This window comes from Dermacentor silvarum, chromosome 2 (genome assembly GCF_013339745.2).
Source record: "Dermacentor silvarum isolate Dsil-2018 chromosome 2, BIME_Dsil_1.4, whole genome shotgun sequence".
NCBI lineage: Eukaryota > Metazoa > Arthropoda > Arachnida > Ixodida > Ixodidae > Dermacentor > Dermacentor silvarum.
In genome coordinates, this window is record NC_051155.1 from 148,057,797 (window position 1) to 148,077,066 (window position 19,270).

The 19,270-nt window shown below is 46.6% G+C and overlaps 1 protein-coding gene across 11 annotated transcripts in view; it reads right to left on the reverse strand.

Annotated features, from left to right (window-relative positions):
- The window catches only part of LOC119441900 (protein lava lamp), a 281,369-nt gene that overhangs the window by 8,024 nt on the left and 254,075 nt on the right, over window positions 1–19,270 (reverse strand). For 10 of the 11 annotated variants that reach the window (XM_037706559.1, XM_037706556.1, XM_037706551.1 and 7 more), the window contains 9 exons: window positions 18,452–18,679; window positions 15,996–16,262; window positions 13,766–14,231; window positions 10,474–10,917; window positions 9,593–9,789; window positions 8,238–8,348; window positions 7,375–7,528; window positions 5,329–5,551; window positions 1,732–2,750 (listed from right to left, as the gene is read on the reverse strand). In XM_037706559.1, the coding sequence (XP_037562487.1) occupies window positions 1,732–2,750; window positions 5,329–5,551; window positions 7,375–7,528; window positions 8,238–8,348; window positions 9,593–9,789; window positions 10,474–10,917; window positions 13,766–14,231; window positions 15,996–16,262; window positions 18,452–18,679 (3,109 nt within the window). The remainder of the gene's footprint in view (window positions 1–1,731; window positions 2,751–5,328; window positions 5,552–7,374; window positions 7,529–8,237; window positions 8,349–9,592; window positions 9,790–10,473; window positions 10,918–13,765; window positions 14,232–15,995; window positions 16,263–18,451; window positions 18,680–19,270) is intronic. The other variant, XM_037706557.1, reaches the window with a different exon arrangement.

A 19,270-nucleotide genomic window follows, 5' to 3' on the forward strand; every position in this document is an offset into this window, starting at 1 on the left:
GAACACTCACTGCCGTCTGCTGCCTCGATGTAAATAGACAATGTTTCTTACGAGTAGTGCCCCAAGTATGTATGCTGGCCCCTTACACCATGCAAGGATAAATGTTCATCCACCAGACTGCAGTGGAATGCTACAAAGGGACTCATTGCTGTCCCCTTGTAGCTGATAACACCTCCAGAGAGGCAGCGGACCCGTGTTTGATTCCAACACCAAGACATAAGTGATTTTTCTTCATATGTGATGTTTGTATTTCTGTGGACACTGCACCACGGGTCGCCCCACCACCCCTTTTTAGGGTTTTAACGTCTCAACACTCCACAGTGGCTCACAAAGGATACTGTAGTGGAGGGGACTGGATTAATTTTGACCATCTTGGTCTCTTTAACGCACAAATAAATTAAAGTCAACAAGTGTTCTTGCATTTTGCCCATAGAAATGCAGCCTCCATGGCTGGAAGTGGAAACCACGACCTCGTGCTTAGCTACCACGAAGAGTGCAATGGCTCCCTTTGTAGCATCCCACAACAGTCAGGTGGATATGAGCTTTTCCTCCCATGTAACGTTTCCTCCACCTTTCAAATTTTCGTTCCGACTTATTTGAACGATTTATTCATTTCAAGGCTGGCCAACTTTTTGTTAAATCCTTTACAAGTTCTTGCCCTTATTTAGGCTATACAGTTTGACAAACCTGCATTATTGTGCCTAGTTCACTGTCGTTGCATTTCCCACTTCAGCTTTAAGACCAAGCACATGCTGTGCAAGCATAACCAAGGCTTGAGATAAACCCCTCAAAAGCTCGACACTGCATGGTAAAAAGAGGTTCACACCCATGCACAATGTGTCAAACTTCTTCCTCAATAATGTATGCACAATTCTAAAGAACAGATACAAAAGTTAAAAATGACTGCACTTCACATTTTTCTGGCTTGGCTACAACAAGTGCTCATGAAAAATCCTTGGAACGTGGTGACACTCATAGTGTTGGGATAAGAGATCTTTGTTGGATAAGAGTTTTTACGTCTTTATATACTTAATACTTTGAATAAATGTCTCATATACTTTATAAGGTTTATGACATTGCAATCTGCAGGTGATAATATAGAAGTACTGTGCACTGCAAAGTGTTGCACGTCTGCAATCCTCAGTCCTCAAGGTAAAGTGGATATTGCGTATGTACACCAGCAGCATGGATACACCTTCAAGGCAAGTTATCGCTGTTGTGAAGCCACATCTGAAGGCAAAATTTGCATATAACTACAGTTAAACTGTTTTAGTCTTTGGTGTGGATCATACGCACCAAAATATGGTCTTGCAATGGGAGATGGGAGTAGCAGTCAGCGAGTGTCCGCATTGATGAGTCAGATGCCGCCGCGTTAGTTGGCGCATTGCTGAGAGCATGGTCGGTGGCGCGGTATGTTCGAATTAATCACTGCAAGTGCTTACGCGTTCAAATTACCCAGTGTTTTTGCATACTTAAACACACAATTTTTATAGGACCACAGCATCAGTTCGAATAAACCGGAAGTTGGAATTAAGCAGGTTCGAATTAATGAGATTCCACAGTATATGCAATATGAGCTGTCAGCCTGTGTTCACAAGTTTAGCTGCGAGCTCTCAGAAGTCTATTCTCGTTCCATGTCTGGTTACTGTACTGTACCTGTGCCCGAATGCAGCTACACAGTGAAACTCAAAACGTGGCTTGCAACAGTAAAAGAAAGGAGGAAGCACTCACCGTGTGGCACTGAACGCACTGCCAGCTCCACCTTGTGCAGAAGTACAGGCGTCGGAGGCACGCATGCCGCCAACCGCCACTTGTGCACCAGGTGCTGCATGCGGTGCAGTGCTACCACTGCCTGCACTGCCGACCGGAATCGGAACCGTGCAGGCATGGGCGGTGATGATGCTATGCCCGAAGACCCATCAGCTGATGAGTGGGAGGATGATCCTGAAGGCAGTGGAGCGTCGTCCACCGAGTCTTGGTGACCCCTTGACTGGTAGGCCAGCAAGTGCTGGAAGTGACGACCGCCAGAGGAGTCGGCAGAGTGCAGACGGAAACCATGCTGCCTTGGGCGCCCATCATCTTCACTAGAGGTCCCTATTCCATCGATGTGATGCAAGGGTGGAGGCGAAGGGGGAGGTCGACGTCGGGAGCCAGATAACATTCGCAAAGCCACGTCCTCAGTTGCCTGGAAGCCCTGAAGGAGGCTGAGCAAGTACTGCTTCTGGTAGATGAGGCCCTTGCGCCAGCTCTCTGCCTTGCGGTACTTCCAGTACAGCTTGTGTAGCAGACGACAGATGGCGGGTGAGGGGTTGCCATCTGCTGCTGTCTGGCCAAGTAACAGGTCCTGGCTAAGGGTGAGCTGCCTTAGTCTTGATATCTCCTCCTCCGCTTTCAGCAGAGACTGACTCAATGTCAGCTTCTCTCGTGCACATAGGTAGTGGCCACCGCCGCGATTGCCAGTGTTGTCTCCTTCACCGAACAGTGAGCTGTCCAAGTGAGCCGTGCTTGATAGAGGAGCCCCACGCATCTTCTCGATTTCGCTCAACTGTGTGTGCCGTGCTGGTGTGGACGGAAGAGATGAGGGTCCTGCTCTGAGCTCATGAATGAGCTGTTGGTCCTGCTCGCGCGTCATGGCTCCACGGCGTCTCTCCAGCTCCAAAGTGGCTTGTAGCTGGTTAAAGTGAGCTCGCTCAGCGTTGACAGCATTCAACATGTTCTGTGCATGCAGTTTCTCCACCTCCAGGGAGCTCCTGTGTGAGGAAAACACAAAACTGTTGGTTTTGCAGACAAGGTGTTCCTACTCTATGCTCTCGATTCCTTTGGCTAATTCCATAGTGAATAAACCTCATTAACTCAATACCAGCTCATTTAAGACCATGTACAACTTCTGCAATTTTGCGATTTGTGAGGCAAATTACATGAAGTTAATCAAGTAGTGAGTACATATCGACCAGATTAATTTGATGGTCTGGGCAGTGGTACTGAGGATCCTCTTGAGAAACAATACTGCGCTCAATTTATGCCAAACTGTGCGTGGATTGAGGGTCCCCCATCACCTTTGTGCGGGTGTTTGCCTTCCTGCCTTCCCTACACCTCTCCCTTTCACACCCGCGACTGGTCGGAGCTACAGCCACCCCAGAAGGGTCAATGAGATTTTTCACTGACCGTTTTTTGAGGGTGGTGCTTTGCACTGCTTGCCTTTGCAACAAGCGTGATTGGCAGAACCAGTGTGGAGGAGACCTCTCCAGGCCAGCATCAGGTGCATACACGTTTTTCTCTTGCCCGCCAGCCCCTTCGTTTTAGGGCATCGCTCGAACTTGAGCTCAACTACGGTGCCTAGAAGCTATGACGAGCATGTACCTGGTGTTGCTCCTTTTTCGGACGCTACGTCAAAGAGCGGCACCTAGTGTTCGCGCGTGGTTGTACTATGCCAACCACACTTATTGGAGACCCAAGCCGACGAAGGTTGCCGTAGCTCCCGTGAGCAGGCCCACTGGTCATCTTGAAAGTATGCAGTATAGCTGTGGGGATGCTTTTCCCTTTGTGGCACGTTGCAGGGAGCCATCCACCCATAGCGACATGCTAGTGGCGTCTTTTTTGTGTTTCACCATTGGCGCAGCAGCCTCTTTGCTTCCTGTGCTGCCCCAGAACGGGTGTTGTGCAGTGTTGGGAGTCACTGCAGGTAAAACCTGTTTCCATTAACTTATAACAATACTGTTTCTTGCGTGTGCAGCGGAGCGCATATGCGCAAGCTGCAGTGCGCATCCTGCAGGCGGAGTGCATGTGTGCAGTGGCGTGCTAGGTTAAGCGAGGCAACAGCTGACTTGGCCCTGAGGCTCACTAAGCCTGAACTTGTGGTGGTTGGTACTATGTGATACACCAGACCCTCGCAACTGTCAACCATGGAGGTTAGAATTAGTTCACAGAGGGTCTGCTGTGTGTCAAAGCTTGCAACCTATACAAACTCATATATGCACAGGAAATTATGTGACAAAATTAGTTGAGAACATAAAACACTTGACTGCTTTAAAGGGACACTAAAGGCAAATATTAGTTCAACGTAGAATGTTAAAATACGATCATAGAAACCTTGAAACGGTTGTTTCATGCCAAGAAAAGACTTATTTTATGAGAAAATTGCGTCTGAAGCGTGCGCGTACCTCTAGCGCCATTCAAATTGCCCGCTCTCCCGAGCGAAGAGTGGTGACGTCATAGTCTCATAGTGACGTTGTGCCGCCGGTGAGTAAAACGCCGCCTGCACACGGTGCTACGGCTTTTTTAAGAAAAATGCATACGCGCGGCTAGAAACAGCCAAGACAGAGCCGACGGCAGTGTGAAAGCGGAAGGAAATGCGTGCACCGAATTGTAAACATGATGATCGCCGACGCTCATCGCAATGGACCTTGTTGACACTGACAACACATTGGCTCGCGATGCTGGGCTTGATTTCAGCGATTTAAGCTCCGTTGAGTGTGACATGCTGCTGGGGGCTCGCGCAGCCGGCGTCATTGCGTACTACGACGGTGGCCTCGACACCGGCTTTTCGGAGCGCAAGAGCAGCGAGGACTCCAGCAATGCGACGTCGAGTGACGAAGCTGTTCACCGTCTGGATGTGCCGTCGCGCGGACCGTTCGGGCATCCCGCGACATCACATGTACGTGGCATTCTCTGATGCTTGCAATTTCAAGCGTGAGTTTAGCGAGCCAGTAACACCAGCGCAGCACTACGCGATAACGGAACTACTGAAACTCGAAAGTGCGCAGCGCAGAGTTGAGCGAGAACAATACTTTTACACCACCCATATTGTTTAACGCTAAAAAGTAATTTTTTCTAAGAATCTAATAGAAGTAGACAAGTAGCATTTTCTTCCGTCTTATAATCCAACCAAATTATGTTTTTAATCCAAGTGGTTGAGTACTAGTGACAATTTTTTTTGAGGAGTGCCTTCGTCATCGGGTAAGTACCTGAATGTCCCTGGGGAGTCTCTTATCATGTCTTGCATTTACCTCAACTTCTCTATTACTAAAGCTCTCTTCGCGATTATACTGACGCCTTAGACGTTCTAGAGCATTACTCTATCACTTTAGCTTGACTTTTTATTTGCCTTTAGTGTCTTTTTAAAGAAATGCTGCATGCTGCAATTGAGCCTCGAAAAACAATACGAGAAGCAGCAATCTGCAATCTCAACGAAGCCATGCCAAGTCGTAGAACGACCCATGAGCTACCCCATCATTCCTACAATGGTTGAATGAACACAGCACCAGACTTCCTCTTAGGAAGCCACTAAGCCACCACAGCAGGCAGCAAAGGACAGGAGCGCAAACTCACTTGCAATGGAGGACTTCCTGCTTGAGGGCCAGTATCTGGCGATTAGCATCGGCAAGGTCGGACCGGCAATTGGCCAGTGCCATCTCCAGTTCCAGACACGAGGATCGCTGGCTATTGAGCTGCGTGAGCAGCTCCAGTGTCTTGGCCTGCTCTGCGTCCAGCCGCTGCTTGAGCTCTTCTGCCCGCGACCGCTCCTGCCGAAGCTGACCCTCCAGTGTATCCACTATAAAAAGAAAAGAAAAGAAAGAAACCAGAGGTAAAACAGTATGTTAGTTCAGGTGGCTGCCAAAGGGCTGCTCGTAAGTGCGGTAAGAGAGCCTGGTCAAACCAAAGTGGGAAAAAGAAGGCTGCTCATTGTGCTATGGCTGATAATGGTGAAGTAGAGGGACAACAAAAACGTTTTCAAAATAGCACGACAGTTACATATATATGTTTTGAGAACAGAACTTCTTGTGCATTGTCATGCATATTTCTAGTAAAGTCACAGCAAAGGTACAGTGGAACCTCGTTGATACGGTCTTGCGAAATACGTTTATCGGGAGAATAAGTTTTTTTTTTCTTTTCCCGATAATCCGATTTGGTTGGATATGTTGGATGATACAATTTTCGGATGATATGCTTTATTTTCCAGTTCCCGTGAAGATCGTATCAACGAGGTTCCACTGTACTTTGCATACATCTGGCTCTTCCAATACAGAATTACACAGATAACAAATCATGCACTCAGCTCTTTTTCTTGCACAGTGTGAATGAGCAACCGTGTCTATAATGCAACGTAACTCTCTGTTCTACTATTTTACATTAAATTAAATTGTGGGGTCTAGCGTTGTGAAGCTGGATTACAAGAGACATCGTAATGGAGAGCTACGAATTGACTTTGACAATGTGGATTTGTTTAATGTGCAAGCAATGCCCAGTACTCGAGCATTTTTGCATTCCACCCACATCTAAATGCGAATGCTGTGCACGGGATCGAAACTGTGACCTTGCTCTCAGCAATGTAATGCTATAGCCACCAAGCTACCGCAATGGGTGTTTTACTACTTCAGGCATACAAGGCCTGTCTAAAAGCTATCCCACCATGCTCTTGAAAAAACGAAAATGTTGCCTGGTGTTACTGTCGTCCTAATCACTTCAAAGTAGTTTCCTCCTGCTTCCACATACAGAGTCCCACGCTCTTCACACAACTTGAAACAGTCCTGCAAACCCCTCCTTGAGGAGTGCTGCTGGAACAGCTGTTGCATTGCACTTGAAGTTCTCTAGTGTTCGAATGTGCATTCCTTTCAGGTGCCTTTCAATTTTTGTGAACAGTCAAAAGTCGTGTGGGCTTATATCCACAGACTAGCAAGCTTGACGAACCAATGAAATTTGGGCTGCACGAACAGGGCCGCTATCGTGGTTCAGTTCAAGGTGTTCGAATTCCTCTATAGGAAAATTGCCAAAATGCTTCTGGCATCTCTTGCACACCCAAATCGTCTTTAATATTCCCAGCTGAGCAACTTCTGACAGTAAGCCGATGGCCTTCTTATCGTGGTTCACACTTAATAAAGAATTGCACCTTATTGAAGGCCTCCCATAGCGCAGCTCACCCCACAGATGTTTGGCCTTTTTTGAAGCGGTTGTAGGCCATTTTTATCTGCTTCACGACCACACCGTCATATAGAAAGGCTGTTCAGATTTCTCTAATTGCTTCTGCTTGGCTGTCACCAAGCTTTCTACATAAATTTATACAGTATCTTTGTTAAATCCACTCCATTATTTTCGCTCACTCAAAATTGCGCCTAGACAAGACTACAGTACTCAACATAGCTGCTCCTAGAAAACAGCACACGCAAGTAAAGGACACGCCACCTGCAGGCTAAAGAAACCGTGGACCCTCTTCCCAGATCACTCAGTGAAGTCAACTTGTCCCACAGTTCTCTTTAAAATAAATAGGTTCAGATACTTTTCAGATTGGCCTTGTATATGGATAACCATGGGGTATCTGCTGCATAAGGGTCAGATGTGACACAACATTGAGTCTCCCTCTTGCATAGCAGCTTCTACCTTTGGCCTTGAGTTTTAGCTCCTTCTGGTCATGCTGATCCCTGGCAAGGTCCATTTGTTCCTGAAGTTCATCGAGTGCCTTTTTGTGAGCCAGGCACTCCTGCTTCAGTGCTTCGTGCAACTGCTGAACGTCATTTGCCGTGGCTGGAGCAACCTGAGCAGGAGAATGTGCATGCAGTGATGAGCATGAGCAATAGTCAAACAAGATAGCACAACCAACACACTGTGCAGCAAACTCAATGCATTCTTTAGTAAAGGGTAGTCTGAAAATGTAATTTATCTTCACATGCAAGCAGCCTTTATCATCACTGATACCACATACAGATAAAGTCAATGTGTAACTCATCCTGCTGAAGAAATAACACAGTTCGAGCAAATTGAGATAACCCATTCAATCTGGTATTTTCAAGAAGATAAATAGCAGGAGGGTAAGCCTTTAAATGTTTCAAAAATACGCTGTCTTGAGCCTTCCAAGCAATATCACCTCAGATGAATGAGCCCACAGGTAATGCAAATTGTGCAATGGCATAATGAAGATCAAACTATTTTAAAACTAAAGAGATCATTGAATTCTTGATACGCATGTGCAATGCTGCCTTGTTAACAAGGTTGCAAACATTGAACTCTCTGGATGAATAAAATCTTGGAACGCTCAGTTACCATTGGCAGCATCCTTACTCACTCCAGCAGTCAAAACTGTCAAATAGCTTTGGCATTGCATATTCCCCTTTGTAGACGAGTAAACAATCATGAGCAGAACTGAAGCAAAATTAAAGACATAAGTTAAAAGGCCCAGTGGGAAAACTGGCACTGAGATTATGGGCCTGTATTTAAATTTATTAGGCAAAGAGGCCACGCCTTACAGCTTTGACAGTGGCTGTAGAGTGGTCGGACGCTGCTGTTGTGTTGCCACTGCGTTCGGGTGATGGTGTCAAGTGTCGCTGCAGCAACTGCCGTTCTGTCAGGGACAGCACCTGAGAAGGAGCATACACAGTGGGGACAGTGGTGTATCCTGTCATGGGTGACCATGTGTTTCACACCAAATGCACCAGGTGTTGCAGGCTGTTGAAAACTTTTGCCAAGAGTGGAGCCTGCTTCTTGGTATTGCTTGTTTGCTGAACTAATAGTGGCTTTACGGTCAGCTTTAAAATGGAAATCAAGTGCAAATTGTGCATGCTGACGACACAATATTTTAGGCTAGCTGGCACTTCGTGACGGCAAGAAGTGCGGCAAGGGCCCAGAGAGACTTAAAGCAGACACACAATGTATGTTTTCAAAGTCTATGAGTGCACTACACTATTTGTCGTCACGGTGAATACACATGCAATATATATTATCTCTCAGCTGTTACATGTGACGCCATGAGGGCAGCTTATGGAACAAACTCGCTGTACACTAGGTCTGAATCCGAGATAGTTGGTAAGCAACATCAGTTGGTAAGGCAGTGACAAAGATAAGACAAACGAGTAGCAAGCACAACGCTCCGTGCTTGTGTTTGCCATTCGCTTGTCCAATCGTGCAATTCCCTTCATAGCTGTACACAATTCACTGTTCCAAAAAACGGGTTACGATGCCATTATACTGATGTACTTCCTCACGGGAAAGCTTGACTACATAATGTCGGAAAACTGCTGATGCTTTATTTGAAACTTTTGCTAGACGATTTTACGTACATTCCATTCAACATTTCTTTTCATTACTTGTGAGGTTTTAGACCATTGCAAAAGTTGCATGTGGTGAAGTCTCAGAGCTGAGAAATCAATTTCAACATTCAAGAAAATACAGTTGGGCTAAATTTAATAAATTTACGAACTCACTGATGCTATCTCTTCGGAATGCTACAAGTGGGAGTGCGACTGTGGCACCCTCTCTTAAAGGGGCCCCGATTCAAAGCAGAGAGTAGTACTTATAGTGTGGCCTATGAAGTTGCCAGAGCAGCTTTGCATACATACATAAGTCGCCTCACTCGTCGCGGGCGAGTTGAATCATGGAAGAATTGCACATCCCTTGCCCTGACGATTTTCTCTGTAACTACTGCCCACGCCAAACAGGGGAGGGCAAACCAAAAATTGCGAGGTGGTTACAAAAGGCAATCTTTAACAACCTATATTGCTTAAATAGTTGCCTAAATATAATGTTTCCTCAGAGATCACAGAGGAAAGTCCATAAACATTTTCTCGGGGTTTGTCCATGCATTTTCATGCCACTAGTAACTTACATGTAGTCCTTCGCGATATATCTTTCCTAGCAGGTCACGAAGAGCTGGCGACACCATGGAATCCTGAGAGTTGCTTTCGTCCAGGGTGCCGGCTGAAGCCAAGCTCGAAGCAGTGCTTCCATTGTCTGAAGGCGGTGTACTGCCACGAGAGCGCAGCATGGCAGCCATCTTGTGGGCCCGCAGCTTCAGCTTGGCTCCTGGAGGAGTCACAAATGAACAGGTGGGCACACTAATTGTAAGATGCGCGATTTGCTGCACTGGCATGAGCAAGCACGAAATGCATAAGCTTCAGCAAGTCCAAAGCTGAGATTCTCTGCGAATGACTTTTAGAGGAACACCAAAGAGAAACACTGAATCAGTATAGAAGTAGTCGTTCAAATTGCTATCTTCATTAGTTTTGCGGTAAGAAATTATTACTAGAATAGAAAATGAAGGTCAAACTTGGATCTTTAAAAATTTTGTGCTGAAACCACAGCAGTGATACGCAAGTGTGACTGACATAGCAAATTTTAATGTTTTTTCTCGTATTTGAGCCGTTGTAGCACAGTAAAGGTTCTCGAAACTTGCTAAGCTCCATTTTTGGCTCACTTAGAGCTGGTGCGAGAACATAAAGGCAGCGTCGCCCCTTGTCCTTCATTATTGTATAATTTTGTCTTACCAAGCCTCTTCCTCTCACGTTAAGAGTGGCTCTATTGGTATTGTAGATGTGTAATTTGGTAATATATCTTCGCTTTATTTTTACTTTGATCAAAGCTACCGTTTAGCTTGGGTGTTCTGTAATGTGATTCCACTGAAGTCCACTACATTACGGTACCACGACAACGACACACGTGCTCTCATCACTAAATGCTTCCTCGCAGAAGAAAGTTCTGGCCACTCACGGTCTAGCTCCTCCCGGAGGGCCTCCACCTCGCGCAATTGCTCTGTGCGAAGGGCCTGCAACTGCTGTGTGTGCTCCTCCCGCAGCCGCCACACCAGCTGCTCCTGCTGTAGTGCGAGGCGCCCCTTCTCCGCCTCCAGCTGCGCTCGCAGGGTCGCCTCCATCCTCCGCAGCTGCTCACGGTGAGCAGCATCTTGCTGCGTCGCCTCTGCCTGAGCCCTCCGCAGTGCTTCCGAAAGCTCGTCCCGCTCCCGCTGGAAATCCGCCTTAGTGGACAGCAGGCGCTGGTCTGCGCGGGCTGTCAGCACCTCTTCCTTCTCTTGAAGCATTCTGGCCATCTCGGCACGCAGGTGCGCTATCTCCGCCTGGAGTTCCTGCTGCAGGTGTTGCACGTCTTTTGTCTCAGTTGAAGTGCTCACCTCCTTGGCGGTGGAGCCTTCTGTTGCTGAAAGGGCAAAGAAGAAATGCAGGTTACAACTGGCAACATAGGGAAGGACACAGATCAAATATACATTGGAACTTGAATAATTTGAAGTCCGAGAGGACTGGAAAATATTCAAATAAAATAGAGTTTAAACTAAAGAGAGTCCCTTTGAATATAGCGCTCAATAATGAGTGCAGTACAGCACACAATACTAGTACATACCCTGCTATATCATATCATGCCATATCATGCATTTTGGAAGTGCTGTCTCAGAAATTATGCATTATTGAGTCAGTGCAGCTAACTCAAGCTGGTAACACACAGAATAAACACACTGGTGTGCACCTGTGTACTATGTACTACCCATGAGCAAAAGTATACGGACCACAGGGTCGCCGACAAAAGTGAATTTCTTCGTATTTATCAAGCATAAACTGGAACTGATGAGTACACTGAAAAGTTCGCAATGCCAAGTTTGGAGTGCAGTCCTCAATTTCAAGTTGCATTCATAGGCAGAGGAAAAAATCTGCTTTTTCAAGCAACCCCTGGTCCGTATACTTTTGCTCACGGGTGTACAGTAATGCTGCTGCCAACAGTCATTACATGTGATTGCGTAACAACATGGCAGCGACCAGACCGCCCGTTTTACTTGCTTTCAGTTATGACAGCAAGAAAACAAGAAAAGGGGAAAATACGGCATTGCTTAGTCTCATTCACACTGAGCACAAAGTATTAGCAATGTTTTGTCATCACTGAAATGAACTGTTTGTTTTGACACTGTTAGGCCTAAGACTAAGATGCCATGGTGAGCCAAGAAAAAGTCTTATTTCTACTTATCAGATGGTGCCACAACATTACGCATTGGTCATGTGCTTGTTAGCACATAAAGCATAATTATACACTGCATCCTCAATTTACTTATCCACTGAAGTGTGCTGTGCAATAAAAGTATGCTAAAACGTTGACTGTGGGACGTTAAAACGTTATGCAGGAGGCATGAAGTGAGCGTTATGTTTGAACGCCTGTGTTCAAAGCCCGATACATTGACAAGTCGCTTAACCTCACCTGTGGAACTTGCACCACGGGTGCGCCCGCCAGAGCACACCACTTGCTATGGACATGTCCTGGCCTATCCTCACTGCCAAAAATCTGCCTTGCTGGGCTGCAGAGCTCAGTCGTCACACTCAATGACTGGATCCTTCCAAGAGGGACCCCTCAACACCGCAGAGTTATATATGACAGCTTGCTCATCTATCTTATAAGAAGTAAAACCACTGACCTAATCTAGGCACCTCCCCGGAAAAACCACTGGGGTTGCCTTTTCATACATGTACAATTTTCTATTTTGATGATTTATTAGACGTATTTCTCTCTCTCTCTCTCTGGCGGCATTGTATTCTGGTGTCGTTTAACAGCTTGATTTCGTATAGGAAAATGACAAAGTGCATCTTGGGTTGCTGGGGCCCCCCCACCAGCTCGACGTGCAGTGGCGTCTCATGCTGCAACCCACAACGATTCGCATCGAGTGGGCGCGTCAAAACTTACCGCCAAATGCCTGGCTTGAAGAAGCTGCTGACCCAGACCGAATTCGAGGAGTGCAAATTAAGCTTGCTAAAGCCGCAATAACGAAAATGCACACCTTGGGCCTTTTTGTTAGTGCCGTTTAATAACCGCCAGTTGACCAAAAGATTGTTACTGGGCCCTTGGCGGAACATAATACCAACGAAGTGAGCCTGCAAGGCTTTCTCAGAATTTTTGGTCAATGCCGGCTTAGATTCAAGGCTGTGAATAAGCCATTTGGACAAGAACGAATATATAGTCACATCCTATTGCCTATCCCGATCATTACTCCTTATAACCCTAGCTCCTTCTCTGTAGCAGGCTACACGTCCCACTGCGTTTCCTCAATGAATTCTCCTCTCTTTCTCAGAAAAGCTCCACTTCAGATAGATTCCACCATTAACGTAGGACCTCCTTAATTCTTTTATAACTATGTGCCACCTGGAGACCAACACGCAAATCTTTCCATACAGCTTAGCAGCAGCGTCAAGATTTTTACAAAATAAATATATGCTGCTTTCCTGTAATTATACTTTGGTTATGCAAATTAACCTGACCCGGTTTAAACTGGTTCAAACCATTATTTTTTTTTTGCTTTGGAGATGAACTAGAACTAACCACTTTTGCTGAACCAGAATGAAAGTTCGGGTTTGACACTCTGGCCAAAGCCACAATATGATTATGAGGCATGCCATAATGGGGGGGGTAAGGATAAATTTCGACCACCTGGGGTTCTTCGATGTGCGCCCAATGCATGGCACATGAGCGTTTTTGCATTCTGGCCTTATCTGAATGTGGTCGCCGCGGCTCGGATTGAACCAGCAACCTCGAGCTCAGCAGTACAACACCACAGCCACTGGGTTACTGTGGCGAGTTGTTGGAGGAACCATGCTACCAATACAACACAAGAATACAGTCAACGATGGATTTTTTGGACAAGCCCATAGAGCCAATGCATAAGAACGTCTCAAATTTCGGACGCTGAAACCCTCCCCCATCCAATTTGCCGGATTTTTTGCTGTGACCGCAGGTCTTAAATGGCACTAATTGAAGTCACCACCACTGCCATTTTGATTATCTCACAGTATCGAACCAGCACTCTCATATGCTGAATTGCTGGCAGCCGTAGCTACCATTGCAGCAACGCTAAGCCTAGCTGTTTCGACACTCGCTACCGAGCATCCTGCCGTTCGGTGCCGCGTTTTTCATTTCTCTTTTTAATGAAAGAACATGGGCATTAAAGGGTTAAATGAATGCATGACAAAGCGTGACGAGAATGATTAGACACATCAGGCACTGTAGCACTTACCCGATGTCCCAACCCGGTGCTCAGTGCCCCACTGCCTTTCCACAGCCTTCTTCAGCTCAGCCACCTCGGCCTCGTGCATCCTGCACAGTCGGGTCACCTCCTCAGTGATGCGACGACTGACCAGGCTGTGGATCTCTTCCTGGGTCAGCAGCTGAGCCACCTTGCCACCGCTACTGCCTGGCACACTGTTGTCCCTGTTTGCTATCTGTTGACATGTGTTGCAGGCCGACGACTGTACTTCCGCATTTTGGCACTCCTGCAGAAGCGCTGCCTTTTCGGCTTCGGCCGTCTCTCTGAGCTTGGCCAGCTGTTCTGAGTGCTCTCTGGCAAGATCTGCACAGAGTTTCTCGAGGCGGCGCTGCATCTCATCTGCGTGCCCCTGCCTCATCTGTTGCTTCTCCTGTTCACACTGTTGTCGAAGCGCCTCCACTGCGTTCTGGTGCCGTGCGTCCAATGCAGCAGTTTCCTGCAATGCGTTGTCAAGGGAAACAACCTGTTACCGTCTCTGGAATTTAAGATGCAGCAGAAGAAAGAAGAAAGGTAGATAAATAAAGAACCTATCTTCAGCTTGTTGCACTCACCATAGAATGATTTAAGAAGTACCACAGTTGGCACGCACCAAAAAGAAGAGGGGACACAATGGTTCACAGGACAGTGCTTCACTTGCAATTGAAGTTCTTTATTAGAGCCACAAACCAAGTAATTACAACAAACCCCACTCCGGCACGGCAGAGCATAGGAAAACCGTTTACATCAGTAAAGACGTTTAACTTTGTAACTACTTATGTAGCGTGTGGCTCTAATAAAAAATTTCACTTGTGAGTAAGTGAATAGCTGTCTTATTTACCATTGTATCCCTTCTTATTTGTGTGCATCAGCTGCTGCACTTCTTCAATAATTACTATGATAAACACTGACTAACTATCCCAACTCACCCATCTTACTGTTTATGTTCATTTACTTTCACCTTTGTTGGTCAATTCATTTATGTTCTTGGGAAGTCTGCTTCCCCTGCCAAGCAGTTCAGGCCCTTATGCAAAAAACATGCCAGCTCTCAATTAAGGAAAACAAAGACGCAACACAATTCTGGCACTAAAGCTTGTTGCGGTACTGCAACAATTTTGGCAGCTGTGAAACTTACGAGGGTGAGGCGAAGTGTCAGGCTGCAGGATCCATATCCCTTTTAGCAAGAGCTTGGGGGCTCGACTGAACGCCGATCATTAAGCCCACGACATTGCGGTGCTAGCACAATGCTTGCGCTCTCTCGTGCTTCCAATGCATTGAATGCAGAGATGAAGTAGCACCTACCAGTACAAAAGGCGCTAGACTGTGTGGATTTAGTTTTTAAATTGCAAGCAATAACCAAGATTAACCAAATGCTCTTAGAAGGGATGTGCAGCTGAGTGCTCGGGGGGTTAACGCTCTTATAGGTTTCTGGATCAACAAGATAAATTTTTAAAAACAAGGAATAAAGAATATAATGTAGAAAACGTTATAAAGAAATCATCAAAGATGATTACTGAAGTAAGCAAAGTGTGACTGTCTTGGGCGCCTCTTGCCACCATCGAGCTTCTCCCCTTTTGGTTAACGCAGCTTCATGTGCTGCGTCACTCTTCACTTATTGACGGGTCTTTCCATTTCCACCCAACTCTGTGTTACACTATGTGCAAACTCAGAGCACCAGTGTAACACATGCCACTGAGGTGCAGCCTTTCTGCTGTGCTGGAGTGCAAGTAACAAGTATGCATATGCTGCGGCAGGGTTGACGTCATCACTAATGCAACCAATCAATTGGCACTACACACCACACGTACCCTTCCCTGTCCACCTCACTCTGTCACGATCTCCTCTCCATCACACTCCTTTTACACAATCCCTTCTCCTACCTTCCATGGTAGCCCTGTGGCTATGGCGTTGCGCTGCTGAACACGAGGTTGCGGCTTTGATCCTGGCTGTGGTGGCCTGCATTTCGATGAGGGCGGAATGGAAAAATGCTCGAGTACTTAGGTTTAGGTGCACGTTAAAGAAACCCAGGTGATAAAAATTAATCCAGAGTAACTCACTACGATTTGCCTCATAATCAAATTGTGGTTTTAGCACATAAAAGTCCAGAATTTAATAAATTTTTATTTCCGCCTCCTCTTTAGGCAGTCCAGCCACTGCAGCATCAAAACCCATACTGCTTTGCAAAGGAAAGCATAGGAGAAAAAAAGATGCGTGTCCAGCATGCCTGCTCAAGATAGGAGGCCATCTCCTTCTCCAGGTCTGTGCGGTTCCAGGTGCGCATGCGCGCATGCAGTTGGCACTGGCGCTCCAGGTCAGCGGTGTGCTGGGCATGCTCCTGCTCTAGCCGCTTGCGCTCAGCCTCCAGGCGTTCCTTCCAAGTCTCCTCCAACAGCCGGATTTCCTCGTGGTGCTTGCTCTGCTGCTGCTCCCGCTCGGCTGACACTGCCTTGTTCAGTGCAGCTGCCGCCTCGTCCTTAGGCACGCTCCGTGACTGCATGTAAGCAGGATGATGGCACTGTACTAGGCCTACAGCTCACACTCTATCTGTTGTTAGACCAACTGTCAGTGTCGCAGTGTGAGTGGGACTTTCCATCGGAAGGACAGCAGAATGCACAGGTACAAACATTACGTGGGGCTTGCGATGTCTTTCTTCCAGCATGTGCAGTTTTTTCAAATTCACTTCATTCTGTATCCCTTTGATTTTTCTCTTAATACAGTGTAGACCGCTTATAACCTAAGTCGCCTGAGTCGCGAATATCTGCACAATAAGCTGTAGCGCACTATAACCAAAACAACGATTTTCAAGCCCTGCACGTATGCAAAACAAGTAGACCAAGCATGTAGACACGCTTTGTACTATCGCGCGCAAATCGTGATTACGTTTTTGCCAGTGAGCTGGCGAAAACATAATCGCGATGTAGCCGATGCTCTTCAAGCTCGACAGCTTTGCACCGAGTCAAAACGAAACAACTGTTTGCTGCAACTGCTGCAGAAAAACCCATGACCGCTATCGACGCGATTGTGAACGGCGACTTTGCGGTGCTGAAGGCACGCGCCCGACGCACGCACCGAGTCTGGACGAATTAACTACCATTCGCTGCAACAACTGCAGTCGAAACCGCAATCGCTATCTATGCGATCATCGATGGCGACTATGCAGTTTTTTAGGCATGCGGCTGACGAGCGTACCGAGTAAAAACAAAACTACTGTTCGCCGCAACCGATGCGGAGAAAACCGCGGCCGCTATCGACAGCGATCGTGGATGACGACTACGCAGTTACGAAAGCCCGCGGCCAACGTGGTGTTATGCGCAGGCGGTAAATGCAAGAATACAGGCTTTAAAGACACAAATAGGCTCGAAGCGTTCCTGCATTGCTGTCATTCACGTACGATTTCAACTGATGGCTGTGGTGATGCGGACTCCGCCGCTTCGTTTCGGTTGGACGCTAGCGCCGTTCTTGCTCTTTTGCATCGCACATTTGCGCGCCCCTCGCTCACCGAGCTCCGAAAGTAGTCCGAATTAACCAATGTGCGGCCAAATAAGTCTGAATTAACGAAAGTTTGATTGCATTGAATAATGCATACGCCTGGCTGGGACTAGAGGACGAGTCCGAATTAACGAGGGTCAAATTAACGAGGTTTTAATGTAGCTCCAAACTAAATTTGCGGAACACTGCTTAAATTGACAGCGTCGCTCGCGCGATATCTGCACTTCACGACACGCATCGCGACGGGTGCACAGAAACTGAAGCCACGTTCAGTGTAAAATGCACTGCTGATAAGCAGCCGAGCAAAAGGTTTCTCCGTCACCTAGACAACCTATGCACGCATTTCTTTCCATTCTTTTGCTCCGCGTCTCATGCTCCTCCTCTGCATTGCCCTCGTTGATCTCCTCTCCCATCGGTGGGCACACCTTGTTGAGAAGCGTGCTCGCTGCCGCTCTTGTCGGCGAGATTTTCCAGCGGAAGCCGCATTATAAGCGGTATGCGCATACATGGAGTTCTATGGGAGGGTAAACGGGAGTCGGAAAAGGCTTCGTTGTGGCCAGTTCTGCATTATAAACGGTTACGTTATAAGTGGTCTATACTGTACTATTCTTTCAATATGCACTGAATAGACAGAAGGAAAAAAAAAAAAGCAATGCACTTGTGACTCGTGCAACTTGAAGCTGCACTCAAGGCCAGAGAGCTGGATAAGCTGCCTCTCCTTTATCTGCTAGAGCTTTCTCTCCTATAGAGATAAATAAAATCCTCATGAACTGGGTGTTTGATTGACTGACACTACAATCATAGAAAAATTTCTGGAACTGAGTACAAATCTTATCTGCCCAGCTGAGCTGGCTGTCAAACAGCCATGCAAAGCAGTGTAGGCTGGCATGCACAGTAAACCATATATCTGTCAAACAAAAGTACCACAGTGCAATGAAGAGACTTGAGACTAATTACACAACAGAACTGTGGCCAAACAAGTACAGAAGTTCATTGCAATGTTAGTTTCCTAAATGTTAGGCACCTTCGTCAGGGCCCCCCGATTAGAATGCCTCTCATCAAAAATGGTCATACCAGGCTAATGCTTCTGCTTTAGTTTGGTTTTCATTCCATCAACATTTTTGCAAGTTAGGAAAATATGGTGCCTAGTTGTGCAGTGTTCACTGTGGCAGACAGGAAAAGATATCGTACCAGGGTGTCCCTGAGCGCAAGCACCTCCGATCGGAGTGCCTCCTGAGCATTAGCGTGCAGTTGCTGGGCTTCGTGTAGCCGAAGTTGCAGCCGCCTTGAACTGATTTCATGTGCTTCCCGTGCGCGAGCCAACTCCTGCTTTAGGCACTCTCGCTGCTCGCTCCAAGCACGCTCTCGACTCACCAGCTCTTCCTCCATTGAGTGCAGCTTTTCACGCAGTGGAGATACCTGCAATGGACCAGGACAGCATTTTTTTCATGAAAACAACATGCCCCATACTTGTCCATGATCATATTTAGAGACATCATGCTCCAACTCAGTTAAAGGGATAAAAAAATGAACAAAAGCACACTAGTCTGAAGGCACAATATCTGCTATCTATCTGGTCATAAGGCATGAACAGCAAAGCTCCCACTCATGATACAAATACAAGTGAGCTTTCTGTTCACTGCATGCCTTCACAAGTCACCTCATTCGTATGCATTATTTTATAACAGGTTTTTATCTTTTTCTTGTGGGCTGTCAAAGCTTGAGGTAATACAAAAAAGCACACAGAGTATTTTGGTGCCTTAGAGAGAAAAAAAGAAGGAGAGAGAGAGTTGCTAGTACTCGTATGCTATACAAATGTGAAAATGAGGTAAAATGCACATATCCTTGCAAGGACAACAAGCACTTCTAAAGCAAATAGATATACAATGAATATCACAGCACACACTTTGCCAGTCACCCACAGTTCTGAGCCTTGTACTGTACTGGATAAGTGCAGCTGTGCAGGAAGAGACAGAAAGGAAGAAAGAGGGAAAGGAAACACGAAAGGAA